We start from the raw sequence: 22,553 nt of genomic DNA, 5'->3' as shown, positions 1-22,553 counted from the left end.
TGTCCCACTGTAGACTAGTTTTAATAATAACCTCATGTTCTCTTATTTTAAATTCTTGTCTCTGCTGCACCATAGAATGAATAATCGTATTGTTTCCATGTTCCAAATGTCTTTTATTTGAAAAAGAAAAGAACTGTTTTTCCTGCTATTATGGGTTGTTAACTTTTGTGCAATTTACTATTGTTGATACAGGCTCAATGTCACTTGATACGGCAATTCTAAGTGGTATTTGGTCCATTGGTAATAATTAGTGAAGTTAATTAATTACATAGGATCCATTTAAAATTGTTCATTCTGCCTGCCAAACACTTTGGATATATTTGAGGATGGGAATTAGGCAGATAGACCAATACTGAAGATTCCAGAAAAAAATAGCCAGTAGTAAATTTTATTCCCTAATTGACTATCTTTGCCACCTATGCACATTTCATAATGAATTGTTCTATTTTTCTCCAGGGTATCCTAAAAATAAGAACCAAATAAGAGAATGTTTTTTAACAGTCTGTAATAATGGAATTACTTTTATTCCTAATTAACTCTCAGGTGAGCTATAGATCATGTTCCATGTTTCTTCATATTAATTGTTTCACATGATTTTTGTATGTAACCCACATCAATTTATTTTGATATATAAATTTATTCATGATATTTTGTCTATTTAAAGTGAGTGGTAACTTGCTAGTTATTTACAGTCTGCTTTTAGAGTGTATTGTAAATTTGAAAGATCTAAAGTATTCTAAATTTGGTTTATTAGACCATTTGCAAGTAGTTATAGACATGTGTTTGAATGAGTATAGTAACAAATATTCTAATGTGTATATGTGGCTAAGAAATCCTGCAATGTATGGCTTCTTAATTTAGGGGTCCTCATTATGTATTTTCCATCCCTAGTTTAGGATGTCTGTTTTTAGGCAGATGATTTTAGAATAAGAGCCCATATTCTTAATCTCCCTCATCGTTCCTTATAAATCTGGCTCTATTTACTACTACTCTCTACCTATCAAAGGCACAGTACAGTATTTGAGGTATTTGCTATGTAATGTGACCTAAGACATATCCTTTGTGAATAAGGAGAACTGTATATTTGTGTGTGTATATGTAACATTTTCAATCAATTGCTATTTTAGAGATATAGTAGATGAAAAGAAATTCCTTTTCATTACATTAAATATAATCCTATAAATATTAAAAGAGGGTATTTTACAGCAAAGAATTTATTCCTTTAATCCTTCTATATTTTTCTTCGAAAATATTTAATACTTTGAAGACAAACCACAAATGGCCAAAGCTTCTTAATATGTACTCTGTAGGTTTATATTAACACTATACTTTTGTTTTGAGTTTTCCAGACGTCTGAGACTTAAGTGCGTTGATTATTTAGTTAGACAGTTTAATAGTATGGGAATCATACTATGAAGGTGACGTTGTGAAGGAGATCAACTTAGTCTACTTGTTGATTAAATTCTTAAATCTCTATTTCAGCTGCTAATCTTTCCCCTACAGCTATCCTACTTTAAAGCTCCTTGGCTACATGTGATCATAGCCTCCACAGGTTATCTCCTCACAGTAGAAGCAGGGGTGGGCTACCAGTCAATTAGGGCTTCTCTTGTGAAGTCATCATCATTCACCAATATTAATTAAGTGCTAATGGTATATATAAGCACTGAACAAAATTTGTTTTATATTCTTTATTCTCCAAAGTGGTTTACATACTGGTGCTGTCAATAGGGCACTTGAGTTCTAGACCTCCTTGGGAAAAAATAACAGTGGCCACCCGGCACATAAATGTTTACATTTAAATATCAATTGAGATAAATACTGATAATACTGAACAAGTTTTAAATAGTAGTTGAAAGAGGTGATATTCTTGATTTTCTGGATTACACACACCTATAATTTTATCAGTACTAGCATCACTGGAACCTTAATAGAATTAAGTCGATTTGGTGTACCGGTATTCTGAGGTTACTTTTTGGAATGCTCTCTTTTATACTTTCTCCCGGTGACATTGTTCACTACCCCATTCTATCCTCCCTCTTTCCTGGCTGCCTAGTCATCCCTACTGCTCTTAGTTTGTCAGAACTGCTGAAAGCACAATGAAAAAATCTACTTCTTTTTCTTTCTTTCTCTATCATTTCTACCCCTAATGAGAGCTTCAGGTGGGAAGATAATATAGAAAACCAAAATGATTGAAATCATGATTAAAAGAAAGTAAAATTTTAATTTTCTGCTGGTAGATTAAGCTTTCGTCTTGCCTCTGCAGAAGGAACATTATGAATATCCTTTTTTTATTGAAGTATAGTTGGTTTACAGTATTAGTTTCAGGTGTATAAAACATTGACTCAATATTTTTATAGATTATACTCCATTTAATGTTACAAAATAGTGGCTATATTTCCCTGGGCTGTGCAATGTATCCTTGTTGTTTATCTATTTTATACATAGTGTTTGTATCTCTTAATCCTGTACCCCTATCTTGCCCCTCCCCACTTCCCTCTCCCTGCTGGTAACCACTAGTTTGTCCTCTATACCTGTGAGTCTGTTTCTGTTTTGTTATATATATTCATTTGTTTTATTTTTTAGATTCCACACATAAGTGATAACATAGTGTTTGTCTTTCTCTCACTTATTTCATTAAGCAAAATGCTGTCTAGTTTCATCCATCCATGTTGCTACAGATGGCAGAGCTTCATTCTTTTTTATGGCTGAGTAATATTTCATTATATATATTATACATTATATATATGTATATACATATATATATATATGCACCATGTGTTCTTTATCCATTCATCTGTTGACAGACATTTAGATTGCTTCCATATCTTGACTATGAATATTCTTTTTTGACTACTTTCAAAGCTGCTTCTAAATTACCTTTGGAGCATCTGTGCAAAAAGTATTACAGGCTTATTAGAAAAAGGATTTCTAATATCTAGCTAAATTATTTACAATTGTACCTATTTTTTCCTTTGTATAACTCAATTTTTTTCATGTAATGATAAATTGCTGTTTTGTAATTAGATGACAATATGGCAGGAAAGCATTTTATGATATCACAGTGATTAATACAAAAGTATAGTGTCTGCAACACCAATGCACTTAACAGTACTGATCATGAAAATGAAAGTCATGTTTACTAAGTTGAAATACTATTTCTCTCATGCTATCTCACTTTAATATTCTCTTAAGGTTTATTAATATGCATTCTATTTAAAAAGTGCTCTTAATTGCCAAGTATAGTGATCCCCTGTTGTCAGCCCTTTTGAAGTCTCAGTTGCTTTTAAAACTTTTGACTATACCTTTGTTTTTAGATCTTCCTTCTCTTCTCTCATACCCCTCCCTTGGCTTCTCTTCTCAGGTAGTCTTCCTTGGTATTTTTTTCTACTTTATCCACTGGCTCTTCTTACTCTGCCTGACATTTCTATGCTTTTTTCCCAAAATTAAAATCGTTTTATTGTTTAAAACTATTTTAAAACAAAAAATTATTTTGAGTTAGAAAAATCCAAGAAATATAAAAAAGTATAAAGAAGGCAAACAAAACAACCCCCCAAACCTACTGTTTAGAAGAAATACAATTAATATTTCTGAACAGAATTACAGAATTAATATTATAAAAGAATATAATTTAATTATGTATCATAAACAGATGTAATTATAACTAAATTACATATAAGTAAAAATTATGGTACAATTTGTAATCTTTTCAACTACTCTCTTTTCATTAAAAAAATCAACATCATTCCATGTTAATATTGATATTGTCCATTTTAATTATGCTTAGTATTTCATTACATGATTGTACCGTGCTTTATTTAACCAATCCCTTGTCAATGGACATTTTATTTCTCATTTATCTCTTTTAAACAAAGCTGCTATGAATTATTGTATATGTCTTCTTGTGCACTTTACTGATATAATTCTCAGGAGGATTGCTGGGTCAAAAAGTTATACAGTTAAAAATTTTGATCTATGTTTTATACTCCCATTGACATAATATGAGAAGTTCCATCTATTTCTTCAAACCTTTGACAATTCTCATCTATCTTTTAACTGTTGGTTTCTCTCTATATCTATCCTTGATTTTTTTTTCCTCTTATTCTTCATTCTCTCTCTGGATGATTCACTTCCTGGAATGTTATTTCCACCTGTGAGTGTTGTAGGAGTCCATATGGGTGTATCCAAAATGTTCCATATGTGTCTTGTGGACTTTCACACAATGAATAAACCTAAGGTAGACACACTGAAGAAGATGAATATGACTAAAGTAGAGGTCATCCTATACAAATATTAGTTGAGGAAAATGCTAAGGGAATATGTTGAAAGAACATGACTGCTAACTTAAGAGTATATGAAAGATGGTTATATGGAAGATGAAATATACCATCATTTTATGTTACACAGAAATAGGAGAGTTTTGTATGAGGAAAATAAACTAAGATGTTAAAATTTCCCTATTGGATATGACTACTTAGAAATGTTTAGTTTTAGAAATATTGGGATAACTTCTTCAACTACTGTTTATTTCACATGTGAAAATGAGAGGTCTGAATCAAGTGCTCTCTGAAGAATTTTCCATCTCTAAATTCTGTGATCTTTAAGTGAACTTCCAGAGTATGCTTTAAAATTTAAATTTCTTGTTAACTTTGCTTAATATTTAAATACCTTTAAGTTTTTCAATTCTCTGACAAGAAAAGTTCATTAGTTTTGAATTTGAAAAGGACTGCTCGCTCTATATAAATGGTTTAAAAAATGTCCTATTAATGATTCATGCCTCTTGAAAAGCACAGAAACTTATTCTTTACCTTTCATGAGGAAGAAAGAAATTTGAAGTAGAGTAGGTGTGGCAAAAAATATCACCAGATATAAATTTCTTAATGGAAAGTGTATGTCTGGCTTTATCATCTTGAGATATAAAGTTAGGCCGTATTTGGTTAACATTGACAATATAATAACCCAGAGGAACCACCTGCCTGGATATTCTGAAAGTATGACATTTGTCCTGGGGTTCTCCTTCCAAGGTTCCATAGGGTTACTTAGACTAAATGGTTTAATCAGTCCTTAATATCTCTAACCTCTTGCCACCCTCAGTGAGAATTAATGGGACTTCAGATTCCTTCCTTCATTCATTCCTCCAACTCTATTTAATGCCTATTATTAAGTGTCAGACACTACTCCAGGTACTAGTAATACTGCAGTGAAAAAAAAAGAGACAAAAATATGGACCTTACAAACTAGATATGCCCCTCATGGTTGATTTCAACAAGTATTTAATCCTGGAGAGCTTAGACTATTAGTCTCAGTATCTTCTACCACCAATTAGAAGTGTGGTGGCATCCACGGAGTTGGGATGATGCAAGTTGCACTGGAGTTTGTGACTGCCCACTATCATTTGGTGCAAGGCCCTGTCCATTAAAGCTGTTGATCCTTCATGGTTAATCTGTACACGTTTATCCAGTCAGCTACACAACCTCCTCCTCCACATACATACATACCAAAACCTGCCTTGAGCCTTAAGCGTTATACTTCAAGTTTTTTATTTCCCTTATTGTAAGGGCACACATGCATCTCCTTTCCCCATTCAGAGTAAGCTCCTTAGTACCACAGTGACTTTGTCAAACAGGCCTTTAGCATAAGTCACAAAATGGGCCATTAAAATCAGACACACACACAGACACACGCAGTAATCTAGTGGCTGCTGTTGAGTTTGGAAAAGGGTCCAGACCCTCCTTCCATCAATGATGTTTCTTCTTAATGGGGAGTGGAAGTGGGCGGCTGTTATCCATTCCTGCTTGTCTTCATTTAGGGCATTATACTCCTTCAGAAATGATTTAATGATTTTAAATCTCAAAGCAAAGGGATTTGGGTTCAGCTTCCCTTTTTCCTAAGAGGCTCTTAGGATTCTATGTAAATGAGAGGATGAAAATGGATGCCCCTTAATTTCACTTTTCAACATCATCTTAGCTCTGTGGTTTTGCATTGCCCCAAATAATTATTGTATCCTCTTTACTCAGAAGTGGGTACTTACTAAATAGCCACGTAATTACAGAACTGCACAAGTGGATCTTTCTAGAAAGTGAAGTCAGCCTTATTAAGGTAAATTGATCAGATTACTTATGGGTATATAAAATTGTCAACAACTTAAAAAACTAGGAAGTTCCATCTTTATGTACCCACCAGGTACCAGGCAGTGGTGTTCTGATAACCCTCCTTCCCTCTCTCCTCCCTGCTGCCTCCATAGTCTTAATCTGTAGCATTTGCCAATTTTCATGGCTGCTTTCACATTGTTGAAGTGTTTTCATTGTACACAGAGTTAGGAAGAGATGTGCACAACTAACTCTGGCAAACTGGTGTAAGCCAGTTCCAGCACACCACTGCTGTCAGGTAAAGTCATTGTCTTCATCTAAAATTTCCTGTAAAATGTAAAAAAAAAAAAGAAACGTTGTTTCTATAGCAGTATAAATGCATGTTTATTCATGAGCAATGAATAAAGCATTTAATGAATAAAGCATTCATTAAACAATGGATGTTTAAGGAAATAAAAATTATGTTTACCTCCGGATAAAAACAAGGCACATATATCTCTGGACGCTCTGTGTGTTTGTGCCTCCGTTCACAAGGCATGCTATCTATTTTTCACTTGCCATTACAAATCCTATCTTCCTCAAAGTTCTCTCTCCTTCTCTGAGCCAGTTTTTGAATTTTCCAGCCTACTCCAGCATAAAATGAGTAAAAAAGAGTTTGGATTTGTTGTCATTCATTTATTTATTCAACACTTATTGAGCTTTTAATATGCCAGGTACTGGGAATGTGAACATGATTAGACAGACCATATTACTGCCTATAGAGCCTATCATAGGCATTATTACCTGATTATACAATTAGCTATTTAATCAAAATTTTGAAAAATTTTATAAGGAAATGTGAGGTGCTAAGAGAATGTATAATGGCAATTGTATGTGATAAAATTAGATAGATTTGATACATCTGATTACATGGTGGCACGAAAGTCCCGAGAAGCAGTAGAGGGAAGAACCAGGGCACAAGCTCTCTCTAAGTCATTGTATCACATGTGCTAATGTCCCAAAGATCAAGCCGGGGTTCAAGGATTAGAAGAATAGATTCTACCATTTGATGGGAGAAGCTGCTAAAATACTGTGGCTGTTAAAAAAATCTGCAACACTATTTATTATTTGTAAACATCTATGCAGAAATGCCAAGTATTTTCCATCTTTGCTTTCAGATGTTTTGTTTCATTCCTTCAGTTTCACAGTTGAATTCCATCAATTGTCTTCATGGAAATCTGTTTTTCTCCTCAACAAGTCTTCAGCTTTTCCAAGCAACCCTTCTGTCCTTAATTACCACAGTTCCCAGAATGAGCCACTTTCTATATGTGTCTTTCAGATTAATACAAGGCAAAACTAAATCTGGAAAATTTTACAGTTTTAAAATTTTGCTTATTTTCTACCTATTTCCCTGAAGCAAAGTGGCAGGGCTGTTCAGAAATCATAATTTAATTAAAATGAGGTTGAGGAGATGGGGGGTACCACGTTGTCTTTTAAAAGTATCCCAGAACATATGTTGATGTCTTTTCTCCCTCTTCCTTGTAAAAACAGCAAGACATAAATGTTTTAAAATAATAGTGAAATTGCAAGCTTTTGTGATTATAAAAATACATGCTCTATCTCACCTTATTTTTCCCCTGCTCTAACATGCACCTCAGATTATCACCCAAAATTGTTCTTCTGTTTTTGTGCACATTATCTTCTTTTTCTAGATTTCCTACTCCTCTGCTAATCCAAAACCTATTTTATATAAGACTCAAGTCCTTCTCCCTGAAACCTTCCTTAATGGCCCAGGTTATCTTTGATTTCACTCTATTTATGAACTCCTACAGCGTTTAATGCCTGATACAGCACAAGAACATTAGCTTTAATGCAGATTGTTATTGTTTTCTGCTTCTCATTTGTATCATTTTGTGCTGTTTTCTTTGTTGAACTTGATTTTTGAGCAATTAAATGGCTATCTTAAGTGCAGGGATCATATCCTATAAGCATTTCTTACTATCCTGTTTCTTGACTAATTTGTATTAGCCTCCCTTTGAGCACTGTAAACATCCAACATCGAGCTGTCTTACAGCCTATAAAAATGGGGAATTCTCCTGTCTTTTCTTTTTTTTCTTAGAAGATATATATTATTAGGATTCATTTAATCAAGAAATGTTGAGGCTTATTGTGCTCTAAGATGAAAAATAACACTGCTATTGCAAGATACACAGTAATTTAGTTACTATGTTTTGCTCAAGATAGTGTTATAAACTTATAAGACATAGTATTTTTTAAAATGTGCCACAGTATCTTCTAAACTAGTAAATCTCAGAACTATGGTTCCTTTGATGAACAACTTTAGTACTTTTAAGACTTTTATTTTCCGTATAGAATAGTCACAGTCATGTGGCCCTTTGTTTTGTAATAATTAAAAATACGGCCCTAGGGTCAGGTGACTATGACCGCATTGGTGTGACTTTTTTATTCTTTCAGCAAAATAACACAAGAAACAACAGTGCAGTAAGTAGCCTAATAGTATCTCTTGGCAATGCACACATACGCTCACTTACACCCTCTAGGTCTCTTTTCTTTCTCTCCATTGCTGTCCCTCAGCAGAGAATTTCTCTTGGACTTAGAGTTCTTTGATATGTTATGATAAATGATTCCTTGTTGTGTTTTCTGACTCTGTTAGAGTCTCCATGGAATTAAAGATCACATGCTTATTTGGCTTAATGTACTTGACCTTTTCCCATGATTGACATGCCTAAATAAAGGCTGTAGCAACTCAGTAATTATGCACCAGCTGTGTATATTCATTTCACAGAAAAAACACACAGTTCTCTTCAAGAGTAGATAGCTTGACCCCTTCCCTGCCAGCTAAATAAAGGAGAGTAATTACTATTATTATTAATCATAGTAAGATTCCTTTCCATCCCCAAATGCATCTCTTTCCTCACTGCATTTTGTAAACAGTATACTATGACCACAGCTACATGAAGTGTTGTTTCAGTACTGGTATTTCTTATACAATAAAAATATTTACAATAATTCTGGACCTGCTCGACAAGATAGTTCCACACAATTTGTGTCAAAAAATCCAGGATTTGTTAGCAAGATTTGTGTTCAGAAAGCAGTATTACCTTTAATGAACACTTTGTTTTTCTAATGGGGAAATTGTATTTTCCCTCAACTGACATACAGGTAAATTCTGAATAAATTCTAGGGTTCCGTGCTTATTTCAAAAAAATCTTTTCTCTTAACAGCACATTGTTCCATTCTCACTTATTCAAAATATGTTCATATCTAAATTATCTGTATTTTTATTAATTTGGGTTTTTAAAAATATGATATAAAGTTAATTCTTGTTGACCACTTTGACTAATTTAAGAAATGCTCATTTGAAAAGATTCCTTCTTTAAACTAAATTTTTGGTCTTTATTTACTATAAAATAAAAATTGTTCCCTATATAATCTTGAAAAATAATTCCAGTTAGGTTTAATAATTGTCAATTCATTTCAGAACCATGACATTTATCATTGTTTCTTGAATTCTTTATGTTCTTAAGTGACGTCTATTAAATTTTGGATATAATAGTGTAGGTAAATTTTATAACCTTAACCTGGAAATGTTATTTGTATACTGTTTTCCACAGGATCTAAGGTGATTCTCTAATTCCTTAGGCCAGGGTTATTATAGTTGGGCTTAGAAAAGTTGGCAATGTATAGAAAAGCAGGAAGACAATGAAATAGGACAGGAAATTTTATTTTGCCTTCATTCTTCTTCAAGCCTCTGAAGGTGAGCAGCTTGAAGGGGGAAGGGAACTAACACAAGCGCAAGTGTCTATCATGTGACAGGCGCCATGTTCAGTATTTTACACCAGTTATATTATCTCATATAATCTTTGTAGAAAATCTCCTAAACATATTGATAAATTTTTAATACATATATTTATTTAATTTGTCCTAAAAGCAAGGATGAGGTTTCTGGATCAAAGGAGAACTGTTATTATTTCTTACAGCAATAACCACATGCCCCATTCGTCCCCTTCAGGGTGATGTGATGAGAAGTAGGAGGTTATATGCACAGGAAGGGAGCCCCAAAATTATGAATCTGGGAATTTATATAGAAACTGCTATATAGCTGTCTCCTTTCCACCTTGAGAGGCAGGGCAATCTTTCCTCCCTTATGTAAACAAATAGCAGGGAAGACAAGGGGAAGGTCCCCAGTTAAACCCTTTGGAATACAAACCGGTAGCTCTGGGGCCTTATTATCTTTTGAAATGTGAACGTATAAATCTGGGTGATAAGTATCTGTCTCTTTGAAGGTCTCTATCTATTCAGTCAACCTTTAACTTCCAAAGCTTGTCCTTTAACCCAGGTTCCAGTTTTCTTTGCTTTATAAGTCTCTACCCGTACAGAAACATGAAAATATTTTCTCTGTAGTTTCATAGCCCTAAACTGTGGCAATTTTAGTATTGTTGCTATGAAATTTGTGGCCATCAGCTGTTTCCATTCTTAAGTTTCTGAGTGTATTTAGTAGCATAATGCATCATTACGTCTATTGTCTATGTATTTTACTTAAAGTATCATCTCTGTGTGAAGATTTATATGCACGATAAAATTTTATTAAGCACGAAGAACTATCAAGCACTGTTCTAGATACTTGGGATACATCAATGAACAAGTTAAAAATCGCTGCTGTTCTGAAATTTTAAAACTTTTGGGAGAAGTTAGAAATTAAACACTAAGCATAATAAGTAAAAAACTTACTATGGTAAGTTCCTGGGTGGCAGTGGGAATGCCAAGGAAGCCAGTATGGCTAGAGTGAAGTGGAGTGATGGGGAGACCAGCAGGAGAGTAGATGGAAGAGATGACAGGAATGAGACATGCAGATCGCAGAGGACCTCATAGAGCATTAGGGAAACCTTGGCCTTTTCTTTGAGTGAAATAGGGTAACATTAGAAGGTTTAGCTGAGGAATGACATAATCTGACTTGTCTTTTCAGAGGGCCACACTGGCTGCTGTGTTTAGGACAGATTGTAGGGGCTAATGTAGACTCAAGAAGACCTGTCTGGAGACTAATGCAGTAATTCAGGTTGGGTGTCATATGGCCCTGACCAGAGCGGTGAAGTGAAATAATAAGCAGACAAATTTTGGATATATTTTGAAAGTTGTTCCAAGAGAGTTTCTGATGGATTGGTTGTAGGCTTAAGAGAAAAAGAGAAGTCTAAAGTGATTCCAAGGTTTTTGTTCTGAGTAACTAGAAAAATGTTTTATCATCAATTGAGGTGGACCAGATTGGGAGGGAGCAATTTATTTGGAGGGGGTTGGGCTGGGTAAGATTAGGAGTTTAGTCCTGAACTTGTTGATTCTGAGAAGTCTTTTAGACATGCAGTGGAGGTGTCAGGTAAGCAGATGGGTATGCGAGTTTGGAGTTTGGGAAAGAGGTTTGAGCTGGAGATAGAAAATTGGGAGCTGCCCACACATAAGTCATATTAGCGACAGATTTAGGCTTTGTGGGGCCTGAAGCTTATGCAATTTTGGGGGTTCTCTAAGAGAAAGAATTCAAAATTTGAATTCAAATTATGTACAAAGGTGAATATTTATTTATTTATTTGCAGTACGCGGGCCTCTCACTGCTGCGGCCTCTCCCGCTGTGGAGCACAGGCTCCGGATACGCAGGCCCAGCGGCCATGGCTCACGGGCCTAGCCGCTCCGCGGCATGCGGGATCCTCCCGGACCGGGGCACGAACCCGCGTCCCCTGCATTGGCAGGTAGACTCTCAACCACTGCGCCACCAGGGAATCCCAGAATATTTATTTTTAATGAGAAAAATCAAAACAAATACTTATTTGGAAACTGATAAATAGCACAAAATCATAACATTTGGAGAAATAGCATAATATTTTAAATAACTTCCTGACATACCTCTGTAACATAACTTCCTGATATACCTCTGTAATATTTTCCCCCTACATTATTGACCTTTAATGTCAAGGATTTTAAAATATTATTTTCTGTTGAGAATATGAAAAATTAATTCTGTCTTTATCATGATTAATTAAATTTTTAAATTAATTATAGTCTAGAAAGGTTTTTTTCATCTTTACAACTTATTTACAATTTCATGAAAATTTTCAGAGTTGTCTTAAAATTTAAAACTTCTATCAAGCTTCTTGCATATATTACCTGAAGATTTGGAAGAATTTTCCAAAGATAACTCTGGCCCTATGCAATTGAAACTTTGCTTCTTTTCCACTGTCCACATATTTCCAATACTAGGCAAATTGTGATTCCTTTGCATATTGTCACACCACTTCAGCCCTGAACATTTGTGGCACAATGTCAGGTGACTTTATCACAGTGGGTACTAGACCACTGGAAACTATTTCTACTTTAGGATAGTCAGGATAGCTAACAATAATTTACTCATATATGGAAGTGATTGTGAATCACATAAATATGTTCCTTTAAACCCAACCTAAATATATCTCCAACTCTGTTTCCTCTTAGTTTCCCAAAAATGTTCACAGACACACAAGTGCCCCCGCCACCACGAAGGTATCTTATATTTACAAATTTTCCTGAAATATATGACCATGAAAACACAGTTTTTTTTTTTTAATTAAAAGACTTTACTTTTTAGAGCAGTTTTAGGTTTGGGGAGATTGCACAGAAAGTACAGAGTTCCCATATGCTCCTTTTCTCCCCTGCACGTAGTTTCCCTATTATAAACATTTTGCATTAGTGTAGTACATTTGTTACCATTGATGAAACAATATTAATAGATTATTATTACTAAACTCCATAGTTGACATTTGGATTTACTCTTTTTTTGTGTTTCTATGGGTTTTGACAAATGTATAATATTTCATATCTACCATTACAGTATCATACAGCATAGTGTCACTTCTCTTAAAATGCCCTGTGCTCCACTTATTCATCCCTAACCCCACTCCTTGAACCCTTAGAATCTCTGATATTTTAAATTGTCTCTATAGTTCTACCCTTTCCAGAATGTCATATACTGGTTAACATCTTAGAGTATGTAGCTTTTTCATTGACTTCTTTCACTTATCAATATGCATTTAAGGTTCCTCCATATCTTTTTTCGTTGTTGTTTATTAATACTCCACTGTATGGATGTACCACAGTTTGTTTATTCATTCACCTATTAAAGGACATCTTGGTTGTTTCCCATTTTTTGACACTTATGAATAAAGCTTCTACAAACATTTGTGTGCAGGTTTTTGTGTGGGCGTTAGTTTTCAACTCACTGGGACAAATGCCTAGTGAGGAAATTAGTATTTAGATTAGGATCTAGACACAGATCTTACACCTTTCACAAAAATTAACTGAAAGGTAATCATTTACCTAAAGGTAAAACAAAATTATGCAACTTCTAGAAGATAACATAGGAGAAAATCTAGATGACCTTGAGTTTGGTGATGACTTTTTATATACAGCATTATACAGCACAATCCATGAAAGAAAAATTGATAAATTGAACTTCTTTAAAATTAAAACTTCTGCTCTGTGAAAGACACTGTTATAGGATTGAAAAGATAAGCCACAGACTGGGAGAATACTCTTGCAAAATATACCTAATGAAGGGCTGTTATCCAAAATACACAAAGAACTCTTAAAATTCAACAATAAGAAAACAAATAATCCAATTACAAAATAGGAAAAGATCTGAACAGACATCGCAGCAAAGAAGATATACAGGTGGTAAATAAGCAAATGAAAAGATGCTCAACATCATGTGTCATTAGGAAATTGCAAATTAAAACAATAAGATACCATTACACATCTATTAGAATGGCTAAAATCCAAAACATTGACATCACCAAATGTTGACAAGGATGTGGTACAACAGGAACTCTCATTCTTTGCTCCCAGAATGCAAAATGGTACAGCCACTTTGGAAGATAGTCTGATAGTTTCTAACAAAGGTAAGCATAAGCTTACCATATAATCCAGCAATTATACTCATAGTATTTACCCAAATGGGTCTTTACTTTTTAACCAGCTCTGCAAGATTCTGCCTCAGGAAATTCCTTCAGGCTAGTCTTCCTTGCATTTAATGTTCTCAAGACATGAGTTCAGCTGTGTTGTCTTGGTATCCTCTTCCTATCTGAATATATTTGGATATAGTTTCAGATTGTTTATTTTTACCTTGACTTGGCAACTTCTTAGGATGTTACTTCTGGCAATTGCCCATCAGATTCACATTCCACAAACAAAGGCAATATTCACTATTCCCAAGCAGACCCTCTGGACTTGCCAGCCTGGTGCATGGTGCTCCTTACCTTTGTCTGTCCAGGAATGGTTATCTTAATGAGTAATTGTTAGAAACCTCTGCAATCTTTAAAGTTTGGCTCTAGGAAATAGTCACTGTCTAAACTTCCTCAATTTTTATCCATTTCCCTATCCACTGAAACTGATCTCAAGAAAGTTACAGATAAATATTAATTTGTAACTGTAATGGCAAATTTTTAGTATTAATCTTGTTTGACTCCTTTATAGCATATAAACTGCTAACTGAACCCGTCTTAAAACGCTTTTCCTTTGGTTTCTTTAAAAATTTTTTAAATTGTGAAATGAAGCATACATCCAGAAAAGTGCAGAAAGCTTATGTACAAAGTTTAATAAACATTTTTAAAGCAAAAACTTGTATTATGAAACAGAACACTTTTAGCACCCAGAAGCTCCTCATGTGCCTCTCCCCAGTCACAACGTCTATTCTTCTTTATGCCAGAAATAACAAATATTCTGACTTTTGTATTGAGTGTGCATGCTGTGCATGCATCCTTGAACAATGTATTTTAGTTATTCTATTTTTAAATCTTAAAAAAGGAATTATGTATTTTTGCTCAATATTATGTTTGTGAATATATATATATATATATATATATGTATCACATCTCTAGCCATTCATCTGTTGATGGACATGTAGGTTGCTTCCATATCTTGGCAACTGTAAATAATGCTGGTTATTTTTCTTTCAAGTTTTTCTGTATATATTTTAGATTGTCCAAGTTCTTTTAAAATAATGATATTGGAAATTTGCAATTTTGTTGAGTATATAGATTAATGCATGTCTGTTTGGGGAGATGGGTTCACATCTTCTCGCTGATTCTAATACATATGTCTAGAGGACACCCAGAGCAATATATCACACTGTGAATGCCACTTTTTACATAAGTTGGAAAGGCTGAAACCTGCTGATTTGTAAGAATAAAATAATGTCTTATTTATATTTGTATCCCTGATACCTAGCACAGTACCACTCAATAAGTTGTTCATTTCAGTAAACATTTGTTAGGCATCTGCTGTATGCCAGGCACTGTGCAAGGTGCTAAAGATACAAAATGACTAACACATGGGCCTTCCCTAAGGAAGATTCATAAGAAAACTACTTGTAAGCAAACAACTACAACGAAGGGTTATTGTGCTTTGGTGTATATGATTAAGCACTAGAGGATCCTAAGCAGGAAAATGGTCAACTGTATTTAGACTGAGGAGGTATGCAAAATTTCATAGATCGCATAATCCTTGAACTGAGACTTGGGAGGTGAGTTAGGTATGCATCAGATAATCAGGAAAGTCAAAGATATTTCATACAGTTGGAAGAATAAGAGCAGCATTAAGTAAAAGAGAGACTTGAGAACACCTGGCAATTCAGGAATGAAAGGGCACACACTGGCTTATAGTATGTGTGGCAGAGTGGATTTAGAAGCCTGCCTGGAGAAATAGGCAGATGTCAGGTATTGTTTGGCTTTATAGAGTAAAAAACTTTATTGCCTATAGGCAACAGAAAGCAATGAATGAGTTTAAAGCAGGGAAGTAATGTAGGCAGATTTGCATTTTGGCAAAAAAAAAGCCATCAATATTCAGGATGGATTAAGTGGGACAAGAATGGAATTAGAAAAGATAATGCTAGGGAGAATGTTCTAATAGTCCTGGTGAGACATGAGGGTCCAAATTAAGACAGCAGCACTAGGGATATTGAAGAGAGCATGGATTCAAGAGATGTAAAAGAGGACCTAGTGACAAATTGGATGTGCTTTGAGATGACTGGATAGATGATGCATTTACTGAGATAGATGATAGTTACTTGGGGGACAAAGAAAAGGATGAGTTCCATGGACATGTTGACTTTGACATGCCTGTGGGAAGGATGTTTAGGTAAATATGTCTAATAGGTGGAAGGATGGATATATAAGTCTGCAGTCTAAGAAAAAGATCTGGTGTCAAGTCCTAGGGATCCCAATCTTGAATGAATAAATAGAAGAAAAGCCAGAAAAGGAAACCAATATGAGAAGAAAAAAAAAAAGGAGGAGGAGGAAGACCAAGAGAAATTTAAATCGTAGAGAAAAGAATGGTCAATGGTATCAAGTACCACAGAAAGGAACAATAGAGCTGAAAAAAACTCCTATGGGATTCGGCATTACTAGGACCTTGGTGAAATCTGTTTTATTAGAGATAGTGATTGTTTCACAGAGTTAACCGTGAAGGGAAGGGAACTGGTGAGATAACTAGTTAGTTGAGTGTAGGGAGAATATAGGACAAAAAAAAAATGTTAATGAAAGAAGTATAATTATAAACTATGGGGAATAGACACAGAGAGATTATTATGATAGCTAATAAATTAATGGTGGTTATAAAATACAGTATAACCAAATAATTAGTATTATAGGTGTTTATGATAGACCTGTGTACCAAAGTACAATGCCAAGCCCCAAGTGTATCACATTATAAATACTCAAAAACTATTTCCTGAATTGAATTGGATTGGGTTTCCATTAACATGTAAATAATCATCTTCTGTGCCTTAGAATAATTTAGAGTTTAATTTGTGTATTTACTTCTGATGAAGGTCATCGGACACTATTTATTGGAGTTCATGTGCCCCTGGGAGGAAGAAAAAGCCATCGACGTCACAGGCATCGTGGTCATAAACACAGAAAGAGAGACAGAGAGAGAGATTCGGGACTAGAGGATGGCAGGGAGTCACCTTCCTTTGGTAAGAATGTCTCTTTGTTTTAATTAAATTTATGATTGTAATATTATACTTGTTTGTACAATCCATAATTAGCAGTAATACTCATAAAGTTGTTTATACCTTTATAAAAGATTTGGGCAGATACCTCACTCATAAAGTTGTTTATAACTTTATAAAAGATTTGGGCAGATTGGGGAGAAGTGGGAGAGAGAATGTTTAATCTTTATTTTTCTCTTGTGCATCTGCTTTGTGAAGGTGAGGACTGGCTTAGTTTTGTGATGGAGGAAATACACTTAAGTAGTAGAACTTAGTTGTATTAACTCATGATAATTTGTACAAATAATAGTCATTGCTCTAAGTAGTTTGAAAATCCAAGGGGAAATGCCTTTGTTAAATTCCCAGTTACACTATTGTAGATGCTCTCCGAATTTCACTCTTAGGATGTGAACTTTCTACTGTTTTGAATATTCTTCCTTTAAAAGTATACAATTGACCCTTGAACAACACAGGTTTGAGCTGGAAGGGTCTACTTATACATGAATTTTTTCAGTAGTAAATACTACAGCACTACATTATCTGTGGTTGGTTGAATCCATGGATGGTGGAACCGGGTACAACTGACTATAAATTATACGTGGATTTTCAACTGTGAAGAGGGTCAGTGCCCCTAATCCCCACATTGTTCACGGGTCAACTATATATAGAATATCAAAGTATAGTGATATGGAAGTTGTTAACAATTCCTGAGTGCCGTGAGAGCCTATGTACATGACATAATTAAGAACCTGACTTTCAGTTTCCTGACCTTCCCATGTCCTATGACCTCCTTCACTGCACCTTGTTCACTTACTCATTCATTCTGCTCTCTGACCACAGCTTCACTCCTTACTTGCTTGTTCAACCACTTGACCTCTCTACTTTGTTTTCTATCCATGTTATCTTTATTTCCTGATCCTATTCTGATTTCATACCCTGTAATTTTAGTAGTACTTTTGCTAATATTCTAAATACCTTAATTTCCCTGTTTTAGTTTTATTCATACCTTTACCCCCATTTTAAAAACCAGATTTATGTTAGGTTCTTCCATGTCCCTACTTTCTCCCTGCCTTCCCAAGTAGGCATGCTCTGCAGGACATAGTCATTCAACAGGGCAGGTTGTAACCATTTAAGTTCATTACTCAAGTAGGAATTCCCTGGCGGTCCAGTGGTTAGGACTTGGCACTTTCACTCCCGGGGCTGGGTTCGATCCCTGGTCAGAGAATTAATATCCCTCAAGCCTCATGTTGTGGCCAAGAAAGAAAAAAAAAACCCAAAAAGTAAATAAATAAATTCATTACTCAAGTGGACCTTCAACACCTCCTCCCAATTCTATTGAATGTTTTCAATTTTTGAAATAAGTATTTTTCAATCTTCTTCACCATTCTCCAACACACCCCTTTTCACAGTCACCTAGCAGATGCTTTCTACTTCAAAAGGAAAATATGTCACCAGAAAGAATTCACTCAACTTCCCTCCTGTTAAACATACAAACATAAACATATGCCTACATCTGCAACTGTTTTTTCCTCATAATGCAATAAGGAAGTTTTCTTTTCAATTACGTTTATCTCCTATTCCCTCCCACCTTGAAATTTATACAATTTATAATCTAGTTTACTTCTTCTTCTCAACTGGATTATTCTCATCATCTATCCTTCCAACTGCCTCAAACACACATTTCCCCATACAGTTGTATTCAGATATAAGGTAAGTTAGCATATGAAGTTTGGGGGAACAATTTTACTTTTAATACTCTATAGACATTGCTTTATTTAATATCTGGTTTTGCTAAGTATTGAAGAGAAATTTGTAGTCTGTCTGTTTTTTCATTTTTTAAGTTTATGTCTTTTAAGCTTGAATGCTTATAGACAATTTTTTGTGTCCCTTTATTTAAGAAAACTTGCTAAGATAGGCCTAATGGTGAGTATGTTAAAAAGCATTTCCAATCTGCATACACTGATATTTTTCCACTGAGAGAATATTTTCCTGTCTTATCTGATTCTGTTCCACTTACTTTGGTCTCTTCTTTGTGAATTATATCTGCATGTTGAATTTATGATATCTGCTTGTTGTCCTTTTTTTGGTAGCTTAGTCTCTCATTATTCATTTGATTATCTGCAGTATCGATTCTGCATTTTACTACTTCTATTAGGGGTTTTGATTTTGCTGTTGCATCTTTAGTTTTAAGTTTCTTTCTTATCTCATCTGATTTTCTTTACATTTCCTCCTGTCCTTTCCTAATTAGTGTTTGTTTTTCCTGCTTGATAGAGTCTGTGTTTTTAGTCTATTGATGATCCCCAGTAGTTCTGGACATTTTCTTTTGATTCTGAAGTAGATAATTTTCAGAGGTATCATCTTCTTTTGGGCCATAAAGATTATTTTGACTTTCCTTTGATTTATAGTATTTTTACAGGCTGCCAGTTTTTTTCTTTTTACTCACCAAGTAAAAGAAAATACTTCTTTTTACTTTCCAAGGGAAAATATATCCATATTATGTGTGTCCAGCTATATCCTAAGGTGGCTTAGAGAGGCACTGCCATTAGTGTGTTCTTCGTCTCCATCGCTGTGTATAATTATGGGCATCAAACTTCCCCAAATACCATGTACTTCTGCCAGAGGTAGAATGACTGATGGGAGTGTGTAAAGAAAAGTACTCTGGGTATCCTGCACCAGCATGATAGAAGGATGATCATCTCTGAGTCAGTGGGCAGAAGAGGAGGTGTGAAAGTGTCCCCCACATTTTCAGTGTTTTTTGTTTCATGAAGTAGAGTCTGGGAATATAACAAAGAGACAACTGGGTAGATTTCTCTTACTCCAGCTTCATCTGTTTATAGTTAGGGGAGATTCCCTCTTAGACTCTGGGAATGGAATGTCTGTTGGAATAAGCTTTAATGGTTACTTTGAGTTTCTTAAATACTTCTAATATTTGAGAAAATAAGTGGCATTCACATTAACTTAGAAATATTTAGTAAACAAACAAAAATAAGCTTGTTCCTTCTGCCTCTGTCATGTTATTCTTTTTTTCCATAGCTGGATACATTATGTCAGTTTTTCTAGAACAGTAGTCCTCAACCTTGGCTACGCCTGGGAGATTTAAAAACATTTTGATGGCCAAATCCCATACCAGTCAGAATCTCTGTGGGTGGGACCCAAGCATAGGTACTTTTAAAAAATACCCCAGGGCTTCCCTGGTGGGGCAGTGGTTGAGAATCTGCCTGCTAATGCAGGGGACACGGGTTCGAGCCCTGGTCTGGGAGGATCCCACATGCCGCAGAGCAACTAGGCCCGTGAGCCACAACTACTGAGCCTGCACATCTGGAGCCTGTGCTCTGCAACAAGAGGGGCCATGACACTGAGAAGCCCGCACAGCGCAATGAAGAGTGACCCCCGCTTGCCACAACTAGAGAAAGCCCTCACACAGAAATGAAGACCCAACACAGCAAAAATAAATAAAATAAATTAATAAACTCCTACCCACAACATCTTCTTAAAAAAAAAAATACCCCAGGTGATTCAAATGTGCAACCGAGGTTGAAATCCAGTGTTCTAGGAACTTCGCTATTCAAAGTGTGGACCATCACAATGCTATGAGACTAGGTATCAATTACAGGAAAAAAACTGTAAAAAATACGAACACATAGAGTCTAAACAATATGATACTAAATAGCCAAGAGATCACTGAAGAAATCACAGAGGAAATCAAAAAAACCTAGAAACAAATGACAATGAAAACACGACGACCCAAAACCTATGGGGTGCAGCAAAAGCAGTTTAAGAGGGAAGTTTATAGCAATACAATCCTACCTCAAGAAACAAGAAACAGCTCAAATAAACAACCTTACTGTACATCTAAAGCAATTAGAGAAAGAACAACAAAAAACTCTAGAATTAGCAGAAGGAAAGAAATCATAAAGATCAGATCAGAAATAAATGAAAAAGATATGAAGGAAACAATAGCAAAGATCAATAAAACTAAAAACTGGGTCTTTGAGAAGATAAACAAAATCGATAAACCATTAGCCAGACTCATCAAGAAAAAAAGGGAGAAGACTCAAATCAACAGAATTAGAAATGAAAAAGGAGAAGTAACAACTGACACTGCCGAAATACAAAAGATCATGAGAGATTACTACAAGCAACTCTATGCCAATAAAATGGACAATCTGGAAGAAATGGACAAATTCTTAGAAATGCACAACCTGCCAAGACTGAATCAGGAAGAAATAGAAAATATGAACAGACCAATCACAAGCACTGAAATTGAAACTGTGATTAAAAATCTTCCAACAAACAAAAGCCCAGGACCAGACGGCTTCACAGGCGAATTCTATCAAAAATTTACAGAAGAACTAAAACCTATCCTTCGCAAACTCTTCCAAAATATAGCAGAGGAAGGAACACTCCCAAACTCATTCTGTGAGGCTACCATCACCCTGATACCAAAACCAGACAAAGATGTCACACAAAAAAGAAAACTACAGGCCAATATCTCTGATGAACATAGATGCAAAAGTCCTCAACAAAATACTGGCAAAGAGAATCCAATAGCACATTAAAAGGATCATACACCATGATCTAGTGGGGTTTATTCCAGGAATGCAAGGATTCTTCAATATACGCAAATCAATCAGTGTGATACACCATATTAACAAATTGAAGGATAAAAACCATATGATAATCTCAATAGATGCAGAAAAAGCTTTTGACAAAATTCAACACCCATTTATGGTAAAAACTCTCCAGGCATAGAGGGAACCTACCTCAACATATTAAAGGCCATATATGACAAACCCATAGACAACATTGTTCTCTATGGCGAAAAACTGAAAGCATTTCCTCTAAGATCAGGAACAAGACAACGTTGCCCACTCTCACCACGATTATTCAACATAGTTTTGGAAGTTTTAGCCACAGCATTCAGAGAAGAAAAAGAAACAAAAGGAATCCAAATCAGAAAAGAAGAAGTAAAGCTGTCACTGTTTGCAGATGACATGATACTCTACATAGAGAATCCTAAAGATGCCACCAGAAAACTACTAGAGCTAATCAACAAATTTGGTAAAGTAGCAGGATACAAAATTGATGCCCAGAAATCTCTTGCATTCTTATACACTAATGACAAAAACTCTGAAAGAGAAATTAAGGAAACATTTCCCATTTACCACTACAACAAAAATAATAAAATACCTAGGAATAAACCTACCTAAGGAGGCAAAAGACCTGTATGCAGAAAACTATGAGACACTGATGAAAGAAATTAAAGGTGATACAAACAGATGGATAGATATACCATGTTCTTGGATTAGAAGAATGAACATTGTGAAAATGACGATACTACCCAAAGCAATCTACAGATTCAATACAATCCCTATCAAACTACCAATGGCATTTTTCACAGAACTAGAACAAAAATTTCACAATTTGTTTGGAAACACAAAAGACCCTGAATAGCCAAAGCA

The 22,553-nt window shown here is 35.0% G+C and overlaps 1 protein-coding gene across 2 annotated transcripts in view; it reads left to right on the top strand.

The window, feature by feature from the left end:
* The window catches only part of SLC4A10 (solute carrier family 4 member 10), a 222,406-nt gene that overhangs the window by 43,313 nt on the left and 156,540 nt on the right, over window positions 1–22,553 (top strand). For both annotated transcript variants that reach the window (XM_060151482.1, XM_060151483.1), the window contains exon 3: window positions 16,930–17,076. In XM_060151482.1, coding sequence (XP_060007465.1) covers window positions 16,930–17,076 — 147 coding nt within the window. The remainder of the gene's footprint in view (window positions 1–16,929; window positions 17,077–22,553) is intronic.

The sequence above is a fragment of the Lagenorhynchus albirostris genome, chromosome 6 (assembly GCF_949774975.1).
Source record: "Lagenorhynchus albirostris chromosome 6, mLagAlb1.1, whole genome shotgun sequence".
NCBI lineage: Eukaryota > Metazoa > Chordata > Mammalia > Artiodactyla > Delphinidae > Lagenorhynchus > Lagenorhynchus albirostris.
The sequence above is the reverse complement of the archived record's forward strand: the minus strand, read 5'-3'. Positions and strand labels throughout refer to the sequence as shown.